General features: G+C 44.8%; 1 protein-coding gene across 2 annotated transcripts; it reads right to left on the bottom strand.

Annotated features, from left to right (window-relative positions):
* Positions 1 to 3236: 3236 nt before the first annotated feature.
* On the bottom strand, positions 3237 to 16572 carry AKR1C4 (aldo-keto reductase family 1 member C4). 2 transcript variants are annotated; one of them, NM_001038626.3, is made up of 9 exons: positions 16248 to 16572; positions 13498 to 13665; positions 12225 to 12341; positions 11243 to 11320; positions 10129 to 10251; positions 9333 to 9442; positions 7610 to 7775; positions 5214 to 5296; positions 3237 to 3446 (listed from the first exon to the last, which is right to left on the bottom strand). In NM_001038626.3, the coding sequence occupies exons 1-9, from the start codon at positions 16326 to 16328 to the stop codon at positions 3404 to 3406; spliced, it is 969 nt and encodes a 322-aa protein (NP_001033715.3). In that variant the 5' UTR covers positions 16329 to 16572; the 3' UTR covers positions 3237 to 3403. The 2 variants fall into 2 exon arrangements, 1 of the variants encoding a protein (NP_001033715.3); XR_002336114.2 differs by lacking the exon at positions 9333 to 9442 and having other exon boundaries at positions 3292 to 3446; positions 16248 to 16374.
* Between the last annotated feature and the right edge of the window lie 362 nt (positions 16573 to 16934).

Genomic DNA, 16934 nt, shown 5'->3' with positions numbered 1-16934 from the left:
TGCTAACGATGCTTTACAACAAAGCACGTGACTCTGAATCTCTGGTGGTGTGGGGTCCAGCTTTAGATAAAAGGATCCACCGGATAGAAGCAGAGCAATTATCTTGGTGGCAGAGACATTTGTCCTGCTTGAGGGCACAAGAGCAGACTAAAAAGTGCAAGAGCCAGGAGGCCTCACCACCAGCAAATCCGTTTGAAGGAATAATGTGGAGAGAATGAGTGGAGTCTGATAAACATCAACTCAGTTTATGACTTAACCTAATCTGAATATGGAAACTCCTGTGGGAACTGAAATAATGTAGACCAGAGAGAGTCACTGACTACTATTGTTGATGCATCAAGAACTCGACGGACTGAGGTTTAGCAGAAACCACAGCATAAGAGAATTGACCACTGTAGAATATTTTAAAGTTTCGATTTCATAGATGAAGCAGTTATAAGTGGTAAACCTCGAATCTGTACCTAATGTGGTCTAGCCACAAGGAGAAACTCTCTAGAGTTCAGAACCTCAGAAACTGAGAAGCTTGAGTTGTGTCCATGAACATACTACTGTCCACATGTCCTGGGTAGGAATTATAAACTAAGAGCCGAAGGGGAGTGTACCAGAAAGTGGTTAGCATAATAAAGTCAATGATATCAGTCTTTTTTTTTTTTTAATGATATCAGTCTTAAAGAAGAATTTTTTTATTAGTGTGGGTTTCACTTGTTATCTGAGATGAAAGTCTAATGATTCAGGACTTAGCCCCTGGTGATACAGTTATTCCTTTCTGAAAGATTAGGGGACTAAGGCTTAGTTGCCCCAGTTAACCACAGAGATATGTAGCTGCCTGAATAATGGTCCAAAAGATCTCCAAGCCCTCGTCTCTGAAACATCTGTCCCTCTTCGTGGTCAGAGGGACTTTGTAGAGGTGATTAAAATCAAGAGATGGGGGATTTTCCTGGATTATCTGGATAGGGCCGATGTAATCACAAAGTCCTTACAGGTGGGACCTGGGAAGGTTACAGCCAAAGAGGAGGGAAGAAGACAGGACCATTATACGAGAGATTTGGAAGATGCTACGCTGTTGCCTTTGAAGAAGGCAGGAGAGTCCCAAGATGAAAGTGGAAAGGGCAATGACCTGGATTTCCCCCAGGACCTCAAGACTTTGATTTTAGCCCACTGAACATGATTTTGAACTTCCCATTTCTAGGAGTGTAAGGTGATAAATCTGTGTCGTTTCAAGCCACCAAGTTTGTGGTAATTTGTTGTAGCAGCAGCAGGAAACTAATACGGACCTGGACGCGGTTCCAGCCATTCCCCCTCCCGCCTCCTGCATCATGGATTTTCCTCCCTCTGCTAGACTGTTCCTCAGAGCACAGAAGCGTGCTCCTACTTCCCCCATCGTAGAACAGCTTCACGCAATTCCAATTTCGTCTTCAACGGCTGACCAGTTCCGTGGTCCTCATTAGAGCAAGGGCTCTGAAAGCTGTGTACATTCTACCTTCCATTCCTCTCTTCTCACCCTTCCTTGAATCCACTCTATTCAGGCTTTTGCCTTCACCCCACTATCAAAACGGTCCTTGACCTTGTGAAGGTTATTTGCAAATCCAATGGTCAATTTTCAGTCTTCTGTTACTTGTCCGATTGGAAGTACTGGACTCTTTGCCTCTTGAAGACGTTCTTTGACTTCCTTTTGAAGACAGAGCAAACCCACCGTCGCTCATACCTCGCTAGCTCCTCCTTCTCAGCCTCCTTTGCTGGATCCTCCACTTTCTATATACACCAACTTTGTATTGATGGCATTGACTTCCTTGCCTACACTCATTCACTCATACAATACTGTATGGAATTATTTGCTTTGTGCCTTTAAGTGTCAACAATATTCTGACAAACCCCAAATGTACATATTTGACCTGAATAACTTCTCCAACATACATGCCTACAACTGACTCATAATCTTCCCCCAATGTTTTGCTCTGCCACATATTATAGCCATCTAACAAAACAGCATCTCTTTTCCCCTGTTCCTTAGCCAAAACTTTCTAGAGTCAACCCTGATTCCCCTTTCCTTTCACCATACATCAACAGTGACAGAAAGCTTAGCTGACTCCACCCTTAAAATATATCCATATTCTAAAAACTTCTGACCACTTTTACTGCTCATGCTGTGGTTCAAGCCAACATCATCTCTTACCTGGGTTTTTGTTTAGGCCCTAAAAGAGGGCTCTTTTACCTCTTTTTCTTCTCAAGGTAACATCCAGAGTGATTTAAAAAAAAAAAAAAAAAAGTCTGCCCATGTAACTACTCTGCTCAAAATATGTGACATTATTCTCCTCTTTCTCAGCATAAAAGTCCTTTCAAAATCCTACGTGACATAGACACCCTTGCCCACTGGTTACCTGGTCTGTATTTTCAATTTCTTTCTCCCTCCCTCACTAAGCTTCACCCACATTGTCCTACTTGCTGTCACTTAAACGTTAGAGGGACTTTCTTTCCGACCTTGGAATTTTCTGTTCCATGTTCTGGGTGTCCACAGAGCTCACCGTTTTGCCTTCACTTTTGCTCATGACTCACCTTTGCAGTGACCATCTTAAAACAGCACCTATATAATATATAAGAACCAATAAAAATGCTAAGCAGGGAGTTCCCGTCGTGGCGCAGTGGTTAACGAATCCGACTAGGAACCATGAGGTTGCGGGTTCGATCCCTGCCCTTGCTCAGTGGGTTAAGGATCCGGCGTTGCCGTGAGCTGTGGTGTAGGTTGCAGACGCGGCTCGGATCCCGCATTGCTGTGGCTCTGGCGTAGGCCGGTGGCTACAGCTCCGATTCCACCCCTAGCCTGGGAACCTCCATATGCCGAGGGAGCGGCCCAAGAAATAGCAACAACAACAACAAAAGACAAAAAAAAAAAAAAATGCTAAGCATAGGCACATGATTAAGCAATTAAATAAATTGATAAGATGTGCCGCTTTAAGCAAGAAAAATATACTGGACTGTTAAAAATAATATTTGCTGGCTTACAAAAATACCAAAATAAGTAGTAAAATAAGTATACGACTTGTGTGTTGAAGATGATTTTTCGATCTGTGACTAAACATGCACACATTTCTGAAGGAACGTCGTGAAGGAAGCTGCACCAAAGTTAAGTATCATTAAGTAGGTTAATCTCAGGGTAGCTTTACTGTCTATCCTTTGTCTTTCATTTTCTAAATTTTCTGTATTTTTTATCTGTTTAATTATCGGGAAAAACCAGTATCTTTGTATTGAAGATTTTATTTCATAAAATGTTTTTTTTTTAAAGGAAAGGCAAGCTTTCAGAAGTTCAGACATTTATTTTATTAAACACCTCTACCAAGTACAGAAACCCTCTTCACAGCCCGAGAAGCAAGAGGTTCTGGTAGCCCACCCGATGGAGAGCTCCCGCTCAGTACTCTTCAGAATAGGGGTAGTAAGGGTGATCGACAGCACTGAAAGAGAAAAGGGATATTAGTTTATGGACTGCGCCATGCTGGCAAAGAGAGGGCCAACACTAAGTGACAAACACACCTCTCTTTCCACCCCGCTACGCATACATGCAGTCCCCTGGTCCAGGTGCAAACTGCACCTGTGTGCCCAATTCTCACAGTCACGGGTGATGTGAACTCCACAGAGACAATTAGTTTGATGCAGATTACAATTTATAAGAGGGTGCAAGGACTACGGCGAAAGCTGGAGGCCACTTCAGCCCCAGGTGGAATTGTTGACCCTAGGTGATGATTATCATAGTTAAGGAATTACCTGCTTTTTTTCGTATATCTATTCAACCAAAAAAAAAAAATTGAGCACCCCCAAAAATACAGGGCGCCTCCTTTAAACAACTTCTAATCAATTCAGGAGATACCGTGTATACCTAAATAATCATACCTACAAAATGGGATTGCTATTTTCTTAATTTATAACGTATGAGAATACTTGTTCATCACTAATTAGTATTATTGCTGTTTTCCTTTATTCCATGTTCTTGTTTTTATTTCAAAATTTGTCCTTTTCAATTTAATTCATTAAAGAGCGCCATTCTGATTATTCCATGCGCCAAGAGCTGTGCTGTTGACATACGCACATAAAGATGAGTAAGTCTAGGCACCCATAGCCTGATGAAGGATTTTGAGTACAGAAAAGTAACTTTTCATTTTTTTTCATTTATAATATCTTTTCTCAGAATCATGATATAGCTTTATAAACAAGAAGGAGAGTTTTGGCATATTTCATTGGAAACTAAATATTCATTTTATCACTAATATGTATTCCCTTCTCTAAACTCCCTTCCAAACTTCTCTGTTTGATTAGTCTTCTTTGGTTCAATCCTGACATCTTCCTGCAGTAACTATACATGGAATTCCATGTGTGTGAAGAAGTCGGAATCAAGGAGGGAGGGACTCCCTAGGGGATGAACTCCTGATGGAAGAAGGCACCTCGGGGGTACATCTTGACTCAAGAAACCAGAGATCTGGAGAACCGTATCTGGGTGTGTCCTGCTGAGGACACGGCAGTCACTCCCTGCAGGATCAATTCAGTTCACGGTCCTTTGGCAAGTCCTTCGTTGTAATCATAACAATAAGGAGATAGAGCTGTGATAGGGAAAAAAGGCCGGTGAACCCATAAACTGGGAAGAAATGGGTGGTGTCTCGGAAAAGAAATGCCCATTAAGGAGAAAAGACACCAGGCTCACGAGGGGAGGGGTGGAAGCAGGGCCACCCTGTGACTTCACAGCACCCGTGCTCATTGGCCTTCATGGACCCCCTCCATGAAAAACACAGATGCTGCATTTTACATTGAGTTAGGATGAAAATGAATGTAAACCAGACTAGACTCATTATTGCCCCTGATTTTAAAAAGAAATATAAATCATTTTTCATAGATCTTTAAAGCGGTAGGCTCTGCACCTTCTGTGTCTAATGGGACTGTTGACCCTGACAGCAAGGACACCAGACACAGAGATGAGGGTGTAAAGTAGTGACCTCACCATGATGGGAACTTTGGTGAGTCCCTTATGGTTGTCCTGGGCTTGCTCACAATCCTGCTGGGTCAGAGACTGAGCCCTGGAGGAAGCCTCTGGTCTGAGGTCTGCAGGAAGCCCCTGCTTTACGCCTACACTTCAGATCAGGACTGTCTTCCTGGTTTAGGGAAGCCTAGCTCCTCTGCTGACTTACATGCTGTGGGAAACGACTGTGAGAAACAATGGACAAGTCACTTACAAGAGTAACTTAAAATATCTTAAATTTTGGTTGAGGCCATCGATTGTTTTCATATCTTCTGGAGGCAATTCAAAGTCAAAAACCTGAAAGGAAGGGAAGAATCACATTAAACCCTCCCCAAGGAGCTGCCCCCACCCCCGGACCTGGGGGACTTTCCAGGTGCATGGGGGCAGGAAGAGGGTGCAGGGCGGCCTTGCCTGTCCTCAGCGTCCAGGTGCACAAGCCTGGCAACTCTTCTGCTGAGATCTCTACCTCTCCTCTCCCACACCCTCTCCTTCCCTGCTCCATGTCACAAAGTTCAGGTTTACTGTTCATCAATCCCAAAGCTTTAGACAGAAAACAGAAAGACCTTTTTCTTTTTTTTCAAATAAAGGGAGAGTTTGGCAATCTGGACATAATATCTGCATTTAACCAAACATTAGACAGCTTTTTCCTTCCCCACCACCCGCTAGAATTTGGCACAGCCTTGAACTTAAGCAAGTATTGGAAGGAAGGTCAACCTCCCTGCAAGACCTCTCCAAGAATCTCCTGAGCCTGGGAGAGCTTTCCTGGATCCACCTCCCTCTCCTCCCACCCTCCACCAAACACCATTCTCCTTCTAGTTATGTTTATTCTTGTCTGTAACAGGAAAATCTTTCTGGTTGGTCTTTCAAACACTTGTTGATCTTACATTTAGAGAGTTCTCCTTTTTTTTTTTTTTTTTTTTTTTTTTTGTCTTTTTGCCTTTTCTAGGGCTGCTCCCGTGGTATACGGAGGTTCCCAGGCTAGAGGTCTAATTGGAGCTGTAGCCGCCGACCTACACCAGAGCCACAGCAACGCGGGATCCGAGCCACATCTGCGACCTACACCACAGCTCACGGCAACGATGGATCCTTAACCCACTGAGGGAGACCGGGGGTTGAACCTACAACCCCATGGTTCCTAGTCGGATTCGTTAACCACTGAGCCAGGATAGGACCTCCAAGTGTTCTCCCTTTTGAATAAAATCTCTCCTACTTACTTCCAGGTTTTTTTGATTGATTGATTGATTGACTGATTGATGGATGGATGGATTGTCCATGGATATGGAGGTTCCCAGGCTAGGGGTAGAATCAGAGCTGTAGCCAACAGCCAACACCACAGCCACAGCAACGAGGGATCTGGGTCATGTCTGAGATCTCCGCCACAGCTCACGGCAGCGCCGGATCCGTAACCCACTTCGCGAGGCCAGGGATTGCCCTGAACCCTCATAGATCCTAGTCGGGTTGTTACCACTGAGCCACGATGGGAACTCCCCCAGTCTGTTTTTATTTGGCAGTACATTGCCCCTAATGGAGAGTCCATTAGCAATACAGACAGATCTTTGGTAAGATGTATTAAAGAAGTCTTATTATTTGATCCGGGGGGCAATTTCATGGAAAACTTAGTGCCTTTATCTATTTATTTCTCTCTCTCTTTCCCCACCCCCTTCTATCTATCTACTTGTCATTCATCTTAACATTACTCCAGAAGTGATATGTTTGTCTTGGGAATATGTATTAACATGTTGAGTTGAATTGAAAAATCACTTCAAATGGAATTTTTAACTGATTGGTTTAACAATGAGGTTCAGATTTGCCTCCTCAATATTTTCATATATTGAATGAACCAAATCTACAGCTTCATGGTTTTGAAGCAAATACATTACCAATGACATGCCCCAAATGTTAGCTTTTGCAAATACTAAACGCATGATGAAATTTTTAGCTGTCATCTTTAAAAGGTATAGAGTTTAGATAGTTTGTCCTCATCCCATAAAGGTCAGAACGAAGCAAGCTGAAGACCACTGACTGGCCTAAGGGACCCGGAAGTATATAAAGGAGGATGTAGGGAAAAGCTCCACGGTTAATTTACCTTGGTCTCCCTATAAACTTATATCTACTTCTCATCTGCCTAGAGGTCTCCCATGAGAAAGGTGCTACATTGAGAGCCTCACAGTCCAGAGAGCATCCTGACATATAAACAGCACCTTTAGCTCAGTAAGGGGAAACTCTCACTAACAGAGCCTTGCCAAGTGCCGTGGTGGTCAGCAGCTCTGTTGGGGTGTCCTGATGGTTTAACAAAGCAGCTAATCCTCTTTGGATCTGATATTGAAATACAAATAGAGCAGGCAAAGGAGAGGACTAGGGTTTTACAAGTTCCTTACTGCTGGAGGGACTCTTAAAACCCATGAAAAAACAGAGATGAAGTGAGATCAGCGTCACACAACTAGGAAGTGGCAAAGCCAAGCTGCAAGAATGTCAAACCTGGGACCCTGAAGCCAGCAATCTCCCTGCCACATGGCACTCAGAGGAGAGAGACAAGGGAATGGACGAGCATGGGCATGTGCTGGAAGGCACCCAGAGCAGCTCCCTGCAGAGGCACTGCTTGTCCTGTACCTGGAAGTTCTCTTTGATCCTCTGCTCATTGAAGCTCTTGGCCAGGACCACCACTCCCCGCTGCAGCTGGTAGCGCAGGGCAACCTGCGCTGGGCTTCTGTTGTGTTTCTTGGCAATAGCATTTAAGACTGGATCCTCTAAGAGATATGGGTTGCTCTCTTCCACCCTGAAACAGAAAAAAAAAAAAAAAAAACCCGGTTTTGAAGGGGGTAGGACTGAAAATCTGGCATGTGCTAGCTCTCGTCCCTAAATTCCCCAGATGATGGAGAGAAATAGGTACAATATGGTATGATTTAAAAGTTTAGTGAATACTCAGAGAGATTTATTCATAATTGTACCAAACTGGAAACAATATTTCCATCAACAGGTGAAAGGGGAAACAACCTGTGGTATATGGGTCTATACCACAGAATATCAGAAACCAGAAGGAATGAACCAGATATTTTCAACAACGTGGATAAATCTCACAGATAATAAGCTGAGCCAAAGAAGACGGACACAAAAAATATCTACAATTTCTATTTTTTTATGGCCACGCTCATGGCATATGGAAGTTCCCAGGCCAGGGATCAAACCCATGCCTCCTTAGCAACCCATGCCTCCTTAGTGACCAAACCTGTGCAATAGAATTTTTTTTTTTTTTTTTGGTCTTTTTTGCCTTTCTAGGGCCGCTCCTGTGGCATATGGAGGTTCCCAGGCTAGGGGTTGAATTGGAGCTTTAGCCACTGGCCTACTCCAGAGCAACAGCAATGCCAGATCCGAGCAGTGTCTGTGACCTACACCACAGCTCACAGCAATGCCAGATCCTTAACCCACTGGGCAAGGCCCGGGATTGAACCGGCAACCTCATGGTTCCTAGTCGGATTCGTTAACCACTGCACCATGACGGGAACTCCTGCAATAGGATTTTTAACCCACTGAACCACAGAAGGAACTCCTTCTCTTTTTTTTTTAATTATAGTTGATTTGCAGTGTTGTGTTAGTTTCAGGTGTATATATAACTGAATCATCACTTTGATTCAGTTGGATATACATCAGTATGTTGTAATAAATGGGAAAAGAAAAATTCTACATGTGTATCTATTTACAATTTTTTCAGTTTCTTTTCCCACTTAGGTTATTATAAAATATTGAGTACAGTTTCTTGTGCTCTACAGTAGGTCCTTGTTGGTTATCTATTTTATATATAATGCTGCCTACGTGTCAATCCCAAACCCCTGATTTATCCCTCCCGTACTTTGCCCTTTGGTAACCATAAGTTGGTCTTCTCTGCCCTTTATATAGGAAGTCCAAAATATACCAAACTAATCTACGTGGAAAAAAGAAATCAGAAAAAATGTTTTCCTTGAGTGAGAAAGAATTGTCTGGGAAGGAACACAAAAGAACTGTTTTGGGAGATGGAAAGTTTCTGCATCATGACGGGCATGCAGTTAGTTATAGGACCTCCTAATTTCAGAATTGGACAGTTAAGATTTATGCATGATGAGCTGTGTAAACGTTACCACAAAATCACTTTTTAATATATTCAGAGTAGGGTTTGGAGACGATGGACGTATGGATGAAACAAGAATGAAAGGATGTTGACTGTTGAGGCTCTGTGGTGGTAAATTACTGTGTTTACTTTCTTAAGTGTGAACCTTCCAATAACAAAATGTTAACATTTAATTTTTTTCATGTTTCATTATCAGTAGAGTAGCTGACATAATTCTGACATTCTTATTACCACTTTGAGTTTCTTTGGGATCCCAGTGCACTATAGGCAACTAGAACGATGTCCTTGGACTTGCAAAACTCCAGAAGTTTGCTCTGATTGAGGTAAGGGTGGCATTCCACCTGTAAATTGCCAAGACCAGAAGGTGTCAGGAAATATGAGCCAACAGCCTGCACGTTTGAAAAGTTCTATCAAGGAGTGTCTACCACGACATTAGTATCTGTACTATAATTTTCAGGCTGGTAATTTTCCACGTGCACCTTCTGAAATAACTTCAGCTGCTACTGGTTTTCAGAAGTGATGGAACAACTTTCTTCTTTGTTTTTTAATTAGCGTTAAAATAATTAAAGACTCTCCCTGTCTGGCAACTCATAGGTAATCTCCTGATGAGTGCCTCTTGGCCTCATCCTTAAATGTGGGCATTCCTGCCCTCTTCCTATTCATTCCGTGAATTTCCCAGGAGAGATAGTCCACTTCTGTGAGCTTAATTAACCATTCATAAAGCAATGAGTCCAACACCTATGCCTCTAGCCCTGACTGCCTCGGTTGGATCCAGGCCAATATTGCCATCTGCCAACTCAGCATCTTCACCCGGACGTCTCACAGGAGCCTCCAACCCACCTCTGAATAACTGAAATCATGCTCTCCCTACTCCACTCAACCTGCTCAACCTTCGGCCCTTCCTATTCTGATAAAAATACAATCACCTATACAGCAGGCATTAAGCCAGAAACTTAGGGACTGTTAATAAAGGAAGAAAAGTGTAAAGAGCAGAAAGCAAGAAAGTCTCCAGCTGGCACAGCCTCACCTGGTTGCAGACGGGCTTGTACTTGAGCCCTGGCTTGTTCAGGATCATCTCCAGCTGCTTGTGATTGAAATTGGACACCCCGATGGATTTGGTCAAGCCTGCATCTTTACACTTCTCCAGAGCCTGGGGAGGAGGGAAGTGTGCAGCAAACCTTCAGGGTAGCTTGGCCCTTTCATTCAACATTGAACATTTTAAAAGCTGGAAATCCGTTTTAACATACATAAAAATTTGGCTGAGCCAGTTTTATCACTTGGGTGCATTATTTCCTAATGTACACATATTCCGTATCCTTGAGTCTATTACATGCACACCCAGGACAACACATAGACCCTAAGATGCTTTTAAATTCCCCCTCGCCTCCCTGTCCTCTTCCATGGTGACTCTCTTTCTTTAGGCACATAATAGTTCTTTAACAAATGATATCATCATCAAGGGCAAAGAGAAGCTCTCATGTTTTCCACTAGGGAAGGTTTTTCTGCTTCCCCTTTCCTAGAATGATGAAAAATGCATGTGGGTTGGAGGATATAGAGCAGGCTTCGATCCCCTCCCCCCTACCCTTCTGCTAAAGCAGCAGCTGCTTTCCCCCTCGTCTCTGGGCACATGGACCTATCCTGGGATAGAGCTTGAACCCGTCCATTTTTTTTCTGTTTACGGCTGCACCTGTGGCATATGGAAGTTCCTAGGCTAGAGGTCCAATCAGAGCTGCAGCTGCCAGCCTACACCACAGCCACAGCAACACTGGACCCTAATCCACTGGGCGAGGCCAGGGATCAAACCCACATTTTCACAGACACTATGTCAGGTTCTTAACCTGCTGAGTCACACTAGAAACTCCTCTAACTCCTCTTGAGTTTGCTTTTCTAGGGCTCACGGCAAAACGTGGTCAGTGGGGCAAAGAAACTGCCCCTGAGAACCACAGAGGTTCAGAGTAAAAATAGACCTTCACGGCCATCTCGCTCAGCTCCCTTGCTCTGCGGGGCGAAGACGGAGGCACAGAGAAACTCAGCAGCGTGCCTGAGGCAAGACAACTGAGGGAGTCAGACCCATTTCTTCTGACTCCCCAGCCAGTGCTGTCACACCAGGATGCCTCCTGGGTGTCAGGAGCAGTCCTTACCGCCCATGTGTCACGCAGGTCCACCGTATCAAAAATAACTTTCCCACTGGCATCCTTAGGCAGAAGCTCCTCCCCAGGCTGGAACACAAAGAGCAGAGCGGATGAAGAAGGACTGTGTGTGTGTGTGTGTGTGTGTGTGTGTGTGTGTGTGTTTAAGAATGACCTTCCTGGTGCCTTAAGAGCTTAGTCACACAACCTTCAAGAAGCTATGATTACTACTGTGTGTGTGTGTGTGTGTTGTGTAAAAGAAGACACGGGTGAGGAGAAGATCTGAATCATCTGAAAGGCTGTAGCTAAGTACCTCTCCCCCAGGTACCCCCACCGTCCTATCACCACACTCCCTTAAACTTTGAGTTCTTCGCAGGTGGAATGGATTTTAGCTCAGGAGGACTATCTGGTTTACATGCTAGGACTTTCCTTGCCTACTAAGCAGTGTGTTTTAACTCCAGTTTGTGATAAGTCAACTTAAAGATCAAAAGGACGAGCTCAGTGAACATCCACTGTGATGAGAAGTTGGGTCTTCAAAGCCCAGAAGAACCTAGCTGTGCAACATGGACCATCCCAGAGTATTTCAGTCTTGATGGAGCTGAGACATCCATATAGGAGGGACCCTCTCCCGAAAGAGGGGAGGGATTTCCTGCTGTATAGCTTCAGTCTGTAGTAACTCTGCGTTCTGGGGACCCTAATCTCTAAGGGACAACAGTAGGGCAGTTTCTTCAACCCTTTGAGGTGGAGCCAGGGAGCCCATGGAATTTCAATCCTCTGAAGGCTCTAAGATGAGGGGTAAAGAAATCTTGGTGATGAGGTGACGCAACTGTCAAGAAGAATCATAAATCACTGAGCTCTATCCACCACCCCCAAATCTACCTCTCTCAGGAAGAGGACGAAATCTAGTGGGGGGTGGGAGGGAGCGGGAATGAGATAAAGGAGGTGCAACCGCAGTGAGGAACTCCTGGCATAAGAGGGAAAACCAACAGCTGACCTTCATCGTGATTGGCACGTGAATAATGAAGAGATCAACATAATCCAGCCGAAGTTTCTTCAGTGATCTTTCCAGGGCTGGTCGAACCAATTCAGGTCGAAAGAAAGTAGCCCAAAGCTGTCGGGACCAGAAGAAATTAAAAATGGCTTGTGATTTCACACGTTGAAGGAGCAGAAGGAAACATCAGTAGCTAAAAGATTGAGAAGTAACAAACCACTGTTATCTTCAAGTAAGAAGCCCTGGGACTAAATTTATGTTACTTGGTGTAAATCAGGTCCCTAATGGGATACTGACATTTCTCTGGTGACCACCAGGAAACTGTGAATGCAACTTAGATTTAAAAAAACAGAAAAGAAAAAAATAAAGAGTTCCCATTGTGGCTCAGAGGGTTAAGAACCTGACATAGTGTCCGTGAGGGTGCAGGTTTCATCCCAACTCTCGCTCAGTGGATTAAGGATCTGTCATTGCTGCAAGCTGCAGCATAGGTCACAGCTGCGGCTTGGAACCCACGTTGCTGGGGCTGTGGTGCAGACCTGCAGCTGCAGCTCAGATTCAATCCCTGGTGCAAGAACTTCCATATGCTGCAGGTGCGGCTGTTACAAAAAGAAGAAGAAAGAGAAAAATGAAAAAGGGAAAGAAACTTGGATGGGCCAGGAAAAGTAAACCTAAATGTTTCAAGGATTAGAAAAGTCACTCTGAAAGGAGAATCAAGACGTATCAGGCAAGGAGAAATGGCCTCAAATGTCCTAACAAACACGCCAGAACATTTCTGGGAGGCGTGCGGATTCTAAAAACGGGTTATCGTCTGTGTGAATGGGATAGGATCACTCTGGAGAGACATCTCTGGGCCCCGGAAGCATGGCTTTCCACTTAAGCACATTTCACAAATTTCAGTAAACGCAGTGCTAACTTGAAAAACGCATTGCCTCGTCTGGCCCCCTTTTCTGAGCACATCTGATACGTCCTGAGAGAAACCCCCGGCCGGGAAAACGCGTGGACCGGCTCTGCCGTGGCTCAGTCAGTCCGCTCCACAGGGGAAGAAGGCGAGTGTCCCTGTTGGTGTCTTACATGTAAACGCTGACTGATGCTCAGACACGTGGAGCGACCCTGTCCCACCTCTGACACACCCCAGAGCAAACGCTTTCCATGCTCTACGCTTCTATAAGGGGCCCTGCAAAGTTAGGAGGTCCATGAGGTGTTCGACTCAAGGCCAAGGTCCATGTCCGTGCCCGGGGGCTGCACCCTCCCCTCGCCCCCGCCCCCGCCGCCGCACCTTGGTGGTGTAGAACAGCTCCTCCCTCTTCACCGTGCCATCCGCGATCTTCTCCCGCAGGGCGCTGCCCACCTCCTCCTCGTTTTCATAGACGTAGGCTGCATCAATGTGACGGTAACCTACCTCGATAGCCACTCTGGTGGCCTCGCCAGCCTTGCTCTTAGGGACCTATACGACACAAATAAGGAGCCTTGGAACCCACGTTGCTGGGGCTGTGGTGCAGACCTGCAGCTGCAGCTCAGATTCAATCCCTGGTGCAAGAACTTCCATATGCTGGAAGTTATCTCTCCAGGGCAGAGAGAAGCAAGTTGTCTCCTTCATAGAATCCCCAGGGCTTTGCCAACCATTGACCAGAACAAATTTCAGGCTTACACACCAAAATCTGATGACCGGTTCCTAATTCTTACAAACTACTTCAGCATCAGAACGCCTGCGGAGGACCAGAGAGGACAGAACAAGGGAGCTGGATGCAGGAAAGTCTGGCAGGAGCAGGTGTGGCAGCAGGAGCAGCCCCTGAGAGCAAACGGCTGCTGGCCCTGAGCTGGTTTCCCCCAGCGCAGGGCCCTCACCTCACCAAGCCTGCAGGGCCCCCGGGCTCTGCCTGTTTGCAAAGCTTGCCTCCAACTTCAAATCAATGACTAAATCTGAGATAATGCATTTGCATGTTTCCCAGAAAACGCACTTGGCTGAAGAAAAGAAAGTCACAAGCACAGACAAAGAAACATATCCCGTTCCTGCCGGGACCCACACTAAAGCATTAAAGGGGCTGGTGGGGTCGCATTCAGATAAAGAACTCAGGTTCAGATGAAAATGTGACCTCTCTTCCATTTTGTAGCCTTTGTATGATACTGGGTGTGTGCCCATGTTGCTTTTATTCTTGTAAGTGGGGCGGATTATAGGCTGTTCTTGTTCTCTTCTCCAGGGTACTTTTCTCCTTTCGAAAGTAATAGAGGGAGTTCCCGTCGTGGCGCAGCGGAAATGAATCTGACTAGGAGCCATGAGGTTGCGGGTTTGGTCCCTGGCCTCCCTCAGTGGGGTAAGAATCTGGCGTTGCCGTGAGCGGTGGTGCGGGTTGCGGATGCGGCTCGGATCCTGTGTTGCTGTGGCTCTGGTGTAGGCTGGCAGCTGCAGCTCTGATTGGACCCCTGGCCTGGGAACCTCCATATGCCATGGATATGGCCCTTAAAAAGACGAAAAATAAATTAAATAAATAAATAATAAAAGTAATCTAAGTTAGATTGGAACTAGAGACTCTCACACTAAGTGAATTAAGTCAGAAAGAGGAAGACAAATACCCTATGATATCACTTATATCTGGAATCTAATATACAACACAAATGAAACTTTCCACAGAAAAGAAATGCAAGGACTTGGAGAACAGACTTGTGGTTGCCAAGCGGGGTTGGGGGAGACAGTGGGATCTTGGGGTTAATAGATGCAAACTATTGCCCTTGGGGTGGATAACCAATGAGCACTGGGAAATGTATCTCGTCACTTGTGATGGAGCAGGATGGAGGATAATGTAAGAAAAAGAATGTGTGTGTGTGTGTGAGAGAGAGAGAGAGAGAGACTGGGTCACTTTGCTGTACAGTAGAAAACTGATGGAACACTATAAACCAACTATAATGGAAGAAATAAAAATCATTTTAAAAAGTAATAGAAGTTGGATAAAACATACGTAAGATGTACCCTATGCTTAAGCTATAATGGCGGGTGCAATGGATATGTTAACTATGTTACCCACTGCAATCAAGCAGGCCTGTCTGCAGCTCTTAGTTACTAACATTTCATGTCCTAGCTCTGCAAAATTGGGCCATTGGTCTCCGTCACTTATGGGAGCAAATATTCCCCAGCTGGCCCAAAGCTGCCCCAGTCTCACCATGACCAGACCTTGACACTTTTAGGGCGTGGTAACCGATCAGGTGGCTATGTGAATAATACAGTTTTTATTATTTGTTTATGAAAGTATAGTTGACTTACAGCGTTGTGCCAATTTCTGCTGTGCAGCATAGTGACCCAGTCATACATACATATTCTTTTTCTCATACTATCTTCTATCATGTTCGAGCCCAAGAGATTGCCTATAATTCTCTGTGAATAATCCATTTGATGAGAAGCATAATTCTGTCTCCATTGGTACTTTTTGCCTTTTAAGTCTTCCTTTCGAAATACCTAATGCTCAGAATAATAATGGCTTATCATATGATAACAGGTTTTGAAGATGCAAATTCTCTGCCCAAATTCGCAGCCCCCAAGAACCTACAGCAAAGCTGCTATGCAGTCGTTCTGTGAATGAGCCTCTCCATCTGTGCCCTCTGCCCACAGGAGGAGATCTGGCTCAGGGTGGCTCTGACGGAGGCAGCAGATGGGGGCTGGAAGAGCTGCCTGAGCTGAGGCTTTAAACCAAAGTGCAAGAAAGAAGAAAAAATGGTACTAACCTAGGATACTGTTGAGGAATTAAAGTACTTAAATTAAAGGATAATACACGTAAAGTACTTAAGATGCATGGTAAGAGTTCAATCTACATTAAGTAACCAACATAATAATAATAACAATAAGGATAATCCACCCACCAAATCCCCAGAGTCCGCAGCTTGTCATTCCACTTCAGGCAGAGTTAGAAATGGTGAAATGAAAATTCAGGTGAGTCCTTCCAAATGACCAGAGTGCCCTTGGCCCAAGACCATCTGTCTGCCGACAGCCCTTCCAGGCTGCGTGCATCAACCTTCAGCCCCCCGGGTGCAGCTTACCCCTTCAGAGACGAGAGTGCCAAGTCCAAGAACGGGCATGAGGTGCCCATCATTCAGCTTCACGCAACGGCTGAGTGCCATCTTTATCCACAGCCCCGGCTGGGCTCACTCTGTCTTGCTTTCCTTCTCTTGTTTGCAGGCCACGTGTACTTTATCCCCACCAACCCCCAAAGATAGGCGGGGCCGGGTCAGCTGCCAATGTTTCCACAGTGAAACTGGAATCGACTCACTGCTGTCCCACTAGTTCTTTCAAGTCTCTGCAGGCATATTTCACAGGATACAGCATGCATGCTACAGGGGTTTGAACGTCTCTTCCCCACTACTCACCCTTATCTCTTAAATTAAAAAAAAAAAAAAGATTGAGACACTTTGTGGCACAGCAGAAATTATCTCGACCTTGTAGATCAACTAAAGGTCAACAAAACTTTTAAAAAGTGAAAAAAAAAAAAAAAGTAAAGGAGGAGGGGTAAATTAGGAAGTTGGGATCAACAGGTACATACCACTGTGTATAAAACTGATGAGCAGCAAGGACCCACTGTACAGCACGTGAAACTATATTCAATAAAATAATTTTAATGCAACAGAATCTGAAAAAACATATTATATATAGGAATCATTTTGCTGTATACCCGACATATTGTACATCAACTACACTTCAATTTTTAAAAAATTAACCTGTCAGCCTTC

Source organism: Sus scrofa, chromosome 10 (genome assembly GCF_054392235.1).
Source record: "Sus scrofa isolate SSC_HxYL_T2T_F1_AM1 chromosome 10, Sscrofa_HxYL_maternal_Yorkshire_Landrace_v2.0, whole genome shotgun sequence".
In the NCBI taxonomy this organism is placed as follows: domain Eukaryota; kingdom Metazoa; phylum Chordata; class Mammalia; order Artiodactyla; family Suidae; genus Sus; species Sus scrofa.
The sequence above is the reverse complement of the archived record's forward strand: the minus strand, read 5'-3'. Positions and strand labels throughout refer to the sequence as shown.